Source organism: Littorina saxatilis, linkage group LG7, assembly GCF_037325665.1.
Source record: "Littorina saxatilis isolate snail1 linkage group LG7, US_GU_Lsax_2.0, whole genome shotgun sequence".
Taxonomy (NCBI): Eukaryota; Metazoa; Mollusca; class Gastropoda; order Littorinimorpha; family Littorinidae; genus Littorina; species Littorina saxatilis.
In genome coordinates, this window is record NC_090251.1 from 40601277 (window position 1) to 40609026 (window position 7750).

Below are 7750 nucleotides of genomic sequence, written 5' to 3' on the forward strand. Positions count from 1 at the left end.
GGTGAAGGTCTAACAACTGAAGCTGGCAAGGACATTGTACACTATTAGAACTGTTTTACAGATTTTTCCTACCAAATTACACATGACCTTTGGCCAAGGTCAAGATCATCAAAGGTCACACATCACAAGGCTATCAATTCAAGACATAGGAAGCATAAACATACTTATTGGCACTTTCTACAAAGAGACATTGTCACTTTTAGTGATTCAATTGCCCGTTTCAGTCACATTTCATAAGGGGCAAAGTGACCTTGACCTTGATGATATGTGACTAAATGTGGCTCAATATCAGTATATAACATGTGCCCCACACAATTATGAAGTTTGAAAGATTTTTTTCATAGTTCAGGGTCAAGGTCACTTCAAAACATGTATACAATTCAACTTTGAAGGACTCCTGTGACCTTGACATTGAAGCGAGGTCAACCAAAATGGTATCAGAAGATAAGGCTTTCTTTTTCTTGTATACCATACAAAACTAAGCCCGCTGTTTTTAATTTGTTTTCCAGAAAACTGGCACAATGTGAAATTTTGCAGTTTTTAGACCACATTAATTCTCCCTGTGACCTTGACCTTAAGGTAAGGTCAAGATTCTCAAGTATCTTTTTTGAGCTCTTGGGGTCATACAACATTTTGCAACATTTGGTGTTTCTTCACTTCATAGCGTTGGAGAAATATCCAAAGGTAATGTTCAGTACAGACAGATAAAGACGGGCAACGGACAACGGCTGGACGACCAGGGTGAGTATGTACGCTCACTTTTGCTACACATGCGAGTAGCGGCTATTATCCGTTGTTCACAAAACATTCCTATATAATGTTTGGAAACAATGGTAGGGATAAAAATCAACCGTTTCCAACTGTGCCAAAAAATCAAAAAGACGCGTTCTATAACGGTCAAACGGTCCCTTAACAGACTTGGGCGGGGTCATCTAACGGTTGGCAGACAGCACAAACACCCTGTGACTGCTCGCAAGGAAAAAATAAATCTGGATGGCAGTATGGCTACAACTACGTCGTTTAGTGTAACCATAACCCCTGAATGTATGAACAGCAGAAAAGGCTGTCTTTGACGTCACTGTATAATAAGAAGCACAAAAGGGATTTTTTGGAACTTTCTCTTGGTTGGAGACAAACATGTCCGCAATGCATTCGTGCATCAAGCTATCCATGCAGTCGTTTATTGTTGATTCTTTAGCTCCTCTATGGCAGGGGGATTTTCAATTTGTTTTCCTTCAATTTCACTATGGGAGTTGTTCTTAACATACGTTTGTTAAGAAAATTTTGGCTGATTGTAAAACAGCTGTAATATACGGCAGTCCAGGTTGTCCTTCAACTGTAAAAATGAAATAATGCTCTTTAAAGTATCATTTACAACAGTGGTGGCTGTTTTCACAAGTATGCTACAAAAAACACGACAATACATAATACATAAGGAAAAGCCCTATGTTTGGTCAGTTGGTGAGATAGGTAAATGTTATTTTTGTGTGACAGTTCTGATGGTTTTCAAAGGGCTAATTCTTTGCTTTTCGACATATGCCCAACTGAAAACGCTTTAGCAACTCAAGTGCACACGACAACCATCTAAATAGACTACATGTTCGCAGAAAACACAATACTGAATATAGAGGGAAAAATAACGGCTCTTTTTAAAAGCACTTTTAGTAGTGAAGTACTTTTAGGATTGTTTGGAATTTTTTACCAGCAGACACCCTTTTACTGCTGAGTGTCTTAGTATTGTAAGATGTGTGATTTGAATTTTGGTTTAAAGGTGCCTTTGGTTTGAACACCCCTACCCCTACGAGGCAGAAATACAAAGAAATAGAAGGAAATTGAGCCTATTTGGAACCAGACTTTAGTATGTTCCCATGGGGGGATTCACGGTGCGAATGACACTGCGTCAGCTTTTTCATTTATCTTTAGTATTTTCTTCAACTTTAACTTTTAGGACCATGTATGAGGTTGTGGCAAGCTAAATACACAACACGACGACGTCTCGGAAAAATAGTAAGGATTATATAGGGAAAAACAACAGTGTCAGTTAAAGTCCGTTTTGAAGATGTTAGTGGTTGGGGATTTTGAAAAGCATCAGACATCAGGCAGATACAATCCTTTCTGCGTGTTCTGGTGCAGAAAGAGTTTTCAGTTTATACATTGGGGTGACCAGTAGATACCATTTTACAACCATACCCCCAAACGACATTTACAGAGCCCAAAGAAGGATTTGGGTCAATTTCAAAGCCATTTTTCCGTATGAAGCGCCAACTTTATATGAAAATGTGTTTAATAAACATCAAAGGACTGAGGTTGAACTTTCTGATAAGGGACATTTTAAACCTAGTCATTGTCACTTCAACGTTGTTCTCTAATATGCCTGGACTACATTGCTGATCTTCGCTTCAGCAATCACGCTAATGTCGTTCATCTGTCCATGTGAGTGTTGTCTGATACACGTATAGGCCCATTGCAGAAACTCAAGTTATCAACAGCATTTCTACTCGGCGCGCGCGGTATGAGAATCACGGGTCGTAACTCTCTGGAATTGGTCATCCGCCGCCATGTTGGATGCCTTGCACGATCTCTCACAGTGCTTGAGCGTTGGGTGGCGACTCGACAAAAGTGAAAATGACACGTTGTGTGGCATAGGGGGTAAAAATCAAGGGTCTGCCAAACCCGGCAAATGCAGTAGGCAGCCCAGAGATCCCAAAGTACCTCTCCCAATTGTAGTACTTTTCGGCAATATTTACAGTTTCAAATTGCTAGGATAGCTTCTTTGTGGTTTTAGAGAGGTGTTCTGGGGAAACTGAAAGGTAGCCTCGTCAGGGGACAACTATTCAAACCCATATCCTCATTATTTTGATTCTCAATTGAGAATAATCATTTATAGATGACTATTAGTCATTTCCCTTTTTAGGATGTACTTGCACGTACTGGTGGTTTATTAACCAAATGTCCTCACAGTGACTGAGGCTTATATAAGGCTCGGTGATTCGTGTATTTGTTTGTTCAGCCCATTTCTTTCTTGTGTTTATTCACAAGAAGAAAAACAATAAAGATAATCATTTATGTATGATTTATGGTGGGATTTTTCCTCAATGGTGTGTACCAGGATGTATTGTACTAAATGTACTGTGGTCGTATATTAACGGGTTATATTCCCCGTATGTGTACTATGCGTACAGGTTCATTGGAGGGAGGGTGTAATAGTTGTTTGTTTGGTTTAGCAACGAGACAATTCATCCCTTTTTGGAAGATGAGGGTGGTCCGCCCGAGGGCAGACCGGGTTGTAGGTTCGGGACAATAGATTGACTATTGTCGTTTAGGCAGCTTAGGGATTCTGTTTCGGTTCGCTGAGTGGTCTTGTGGCCGTTTTCGCTGTTGGTTACGGCGCTCGCGCCTTTCCCTGTCTGCATACACAGTGAAATACGCAAAAAGAATAAGAGTGCAATGAAGAAAACTAACAAAGACGGCATCCAATGTGGCGGCGCGAAGAGAGTATGAGCGGAGTTGTGCCCCTTAGGGCTAAAGCTAGCCGATCCATTTGATAACGTCACGCCGAGAAAGAAGAATGAATTGGACCTATAGTGGAGTCAGCACTATTCTAGCTTTCGCGTGCGTTTGGTATGCAAATCAATTTACGCGGTTCTGTTTTGCTATCGTAGTAGTAATTTTGACAGTACAGCGGATCCTTCCTTTTAAGACTCCCCAATTTAAGTTTTCTCCCTTTTAAGACCGTGATTTTTTTAGATTGTCTGTTCATAACATCTGATAATGTACCCCATTTTAAGACTCCCTCCTTTATAAGACCTGATTTTTTTTTCAGATTTAGGTCTTAAAGGTGGTCGTCTACATTTTTGCTTTTTTTCAATAATCTTATTGTTAGATTTCGCTAAAAAGTTATGTCAGATGATGAATGAACCATGGGGGGAAAAGTTATAGAAAAATAACAATTATTTTGCCAAGAGGTATAATAACGTACGACTTGAAAGGCAAAAGGGTATGACTTTGATCGTTTTACATACGGTACGACTGGTTATGCGACGCTCGAGTTTTTTGTTTTTTTCGCGGGAGACTAATTTCGGAAAGCTTCATCGGCGATCTCGACACGTGTTTACTGTCTCCAGGAAGTTGGCGCTGTCAGCGTGACCAGAGTTACTTCCCCTCCGCTATTTTCGGTTCTGTTGGTTCCGCGAAGCCCGCGAGCGTGCAAGTTTGCAGACGATCAGTTTTGTCACTGACTTTGTGTTTGAAAATGCCACGACCAAGAAAGCCTGCTGCAGTTGATCCAAAACAACGAACTTTGACGTTTGCGATACCTGATCCTGCTGAAAGTGCTCAAACCAGTTCAAATGATCTGACTTTTCAGGAGAAGTGGAAAATTGAGTTTCCATGGCTGAGGAGAGACCCAGACACCGGGGCCATGCTGTGCAAAGATTGCCGAGCCACCAAGGCTTCAAACATTTTTGGAAAGGACGGCTCAAGCAATTTTCAACGATCTGCTCTTGTTAGACATAACGAGAGTGACCAACATCGCATATCAACAGGGACATTCACAAACAGTGATGGCAAAAGACAAACAATAGGCTACACGAAGCCTTAGCCAGTCAGACTGCCGGAAACAAACACTGAAACAGTACGCACTGACCTAAAGCGTGACATCACTGGAAGGGCATTGCAAGTGCACGGAGCCATGAGGAAAAAGAAATCTGTTGACAGTGGCTGTGACTTGCAAAGCAAAACACCAAGACTTCACCCAAAGACTGAGTAATATTAGAGCCCTTTCAATGATGCCACGCTTTAGTGTGTTGGAACTTAGATTGAACTGTTGTGGAGAGACACAGTCACAAGTGTGTTGCAGATGTGAATTTCAACAGGCACTTGATAGGTGTGTTGTTAAGTTGTAACCAACAACTGAACAGGCAAATAATTTCAAACTTATTGACACTCATAATAATGTTCTTGTTGTTGTGGAACTGAACTGACTTTTCATAGCATTACCCTGAATTTGTGGGGAAAAAAACTGTGTGGCACTGGTGGCTGGGTTCTGGGTTATTAATAAAAGTTTACTGTTCAGAATTTCAAGCCAGTTTACTTGTTCATTTTGTGAAAGCTCTCAGCCTCTGACTAGTGTTTTGATACCCCAGTAATTGCTGTAAATGTGTAAGTGTTATTCACTTATTGTAATGCTACAAGCAAGAATTTACACATATGACATTCCACAATGGTCATAAATTATTTCCTTTATTCAAAGCACTCTCAAATTGACAATGCAATTTGCACACATAGACATCATGCACATGCAAGAACCTGGTAAAACGGCAAAGCTATACACCGAGTCGCCGACAACATGCCATACCCTTTGATCAATCAGGAAAGGGTATGAAAACCCTTTACTTTTTTGGTGAAAGGGTATTCTCAGAGCCTGTGTGGAACCCTGTGCAGTACAGTGAACATTGAAAATAAATAGGGGCTGCCGTTTGAGTCACTTGCCAGTAGACTGTACGATGCAAGCAGTGAAAAAAAGTATGGCTTGTATGAATTGCATTGTACACACAAACACAAGATTCTTTTCCCCAAGGAGAGAGACAAAAGAGTCTTTTCTCCATACACCTTTTCTACACAGTTACTATACTCTTGACTAGAACAAATTCAAAGAAAATAAATGTGAAAATTAACTCTTCAACATAAGAGCAATATCCCAAAGAAAAAAACTTGAGTGTATATATACATGTGTTAAAAAGCAAAATCACCAACAAATAAATGTATGTAAACATGGAAAAACAAACACACCATGCAAATGCTTATTTCTCGAAGCATCAATGCTGATAATTTACCGTGACCAACCGACATTAGGCAAGTCCGACTCAAACCATTAAAATGCCTTCTTCTTCGTTCATGGGCTGAAACTCCCACGTTCACTCATGTTTTTGCACGAGTGTGTTTTTACGTGCATGACCGTTTTTACCCCGCCATTCAGGCAGCCCTACACCGCTTTCGGGAGAAGCATGCTGGGTATTTTTGTGTTTCTATAACCCACCAAACTCTGACATAGATTACAGGATCTTTTCCGTGCGCACTTGGTCTTGTGCTTGTGTGTACACACGAAGGGGAATAAGGCACTAACAGGTCTGCAAACAAGTTGACCTGGGAGATCGGAAAAATCTCCACCCTTAACCCACCAGGCGGCCGCAGCCGGGATTTGAATTCACGACCTTCCCATTAGGAGGCCCATGTCTTATCCACTGGGCCACTGCACCTGTCCAAAATGCATTCTAATCCATATTATATTATTTGTAATTATCATTGAAGCTGAGCAATCAGCCACACACACATTGCCGTACTTATTTCAAGCAATGACAAACTGAAAAATAACACCAACATTAAATGATACAGTGACAACATAAACAGTCCAGCTATTCACAACATTTTCTAACTCTAAGTAAATATTCACCCTGTGCAACAAAACATAATCTCAAGAGCATGCAATCACATACACTCACTCGTAAGTGTTTCTATGTTCTACAATTCATCACCACATTTTTGCCAAAGCACTACACTAGCAAAATTATATTAACAAACAAACATAATGGAACAGACTTGTGTGTTTGGGAAATAAAATACAAGTTAAGTGGGATTTCAAAACATTTAGTCAATCTGTCGGCCTAAAAGACCGAAACTGAACACACTGGATCACATATCACTGAGACTCATAAAACCTGGGCTGAGCGAAACATTTTGACCGAGACAGCGTTGACTCAGTGCTTTTGTTAACAGAAGCCAACAATAATCCTAGTTTGCATAAAATGGATTTGCGATTTTCTTTAATTTTTAGAGCTCATTTTCAGAACAAGCGTAACATTTGTATATTTTTTTAATCCAGGAAACACGACAGAACATAATAAAATCAAGATGTTGTCTCTCTTTTCTTCAAATATAAAATGTCTGGGAATATCCCCTGGAAGAATTTACAGGTCGAGTTTCACAAACATTTATGCTGTAGTTTTCCGAGAATTGCTCGATATGCATGCATGCACGCACGCTCATTGACACATACCCTCTCTGTATACCCAATCCATTGCAATTCATTTAGTCAAATATTGAGTAAATGTATAAAGAAGAAAAAAAGGTGTGAAAAACAACAACAAAGGGCACAAAAAAGAAAAGTAAATAACAAAAAACAGAAAAAACCAAATAACATTCAAACTGCCGAAACACATTTTTGGCAAAAGAAGCTCTACTAACACCAACTTCACGTGTAACAAAATCTTCTGAACAACATCAAACATCTATCCTTTAACCAACCTGTAATTTTCGCCTTAATCTTTGCTGTGGAGCAAAACAAGTTTTACGTAAGTTTCCGACATAAGCAGGAAATCATCATAAGATACAAGTCTTCATTATACTTTTCACGGTTCGCCCTATAAATTGCTAATTAATAGATCTAGCTCAGCCTTATCCTGGCGACATTTCCCTTTCTCTTCACTGTGCATTCTATTAAAAGCATCATTGCCGTAACCACCATTGCCCAGTATTCCCATTCCCAAGGAGTTTGTACAGCGGCCTGTCTGGGTTGATTTTGTATTGAATTTAATAAACGTCCTTGAACGATATCTAAGAATGAGAAAAATTAGCCTTTATTTAAATCAAATGCTTTCTTTCTTTCTTTATTTGGTGTTTAACGTCGTTTTCAACCACGAAGGTTATATCGCGACGAGAATCAAATGCTAGGAAAAGCACTGGATTAAATAAA

At 39.8% G+C, this 7750-nt stretch overlaps 1 protein-coding gene across 6 annotated transcripts in view; it reads right to left on the reverse strand.

The window, feature by feature from the left end:
• The window catches only part of LOC138971469 (ankyrin repeat and SAM domain-containing protein 1A-like), a 120679-nt gene that overhangs the window by 35047 nt on the left and 77882 nt on the right, over nt 1–7750 (reverse strand). For 5 of the 6 annotated variants that reach the window (XM_070344203.1, XM_070344205.1, XM_070344201.1 and 2 more), the window contains one exon: nt 7303–7326. The exons of the other annotated variant lie outside the window; for it this stretch is intronic. In XM_070344203.1, the coding sequence (XP_070200304.1) occupies nt 7303–7326 (24 nt within the window). The remainder of the gene's footprint in view (nt 1–7302; nt 7327–7750) is intronic. 6 annotated transcript variants of the gene reach the window in all.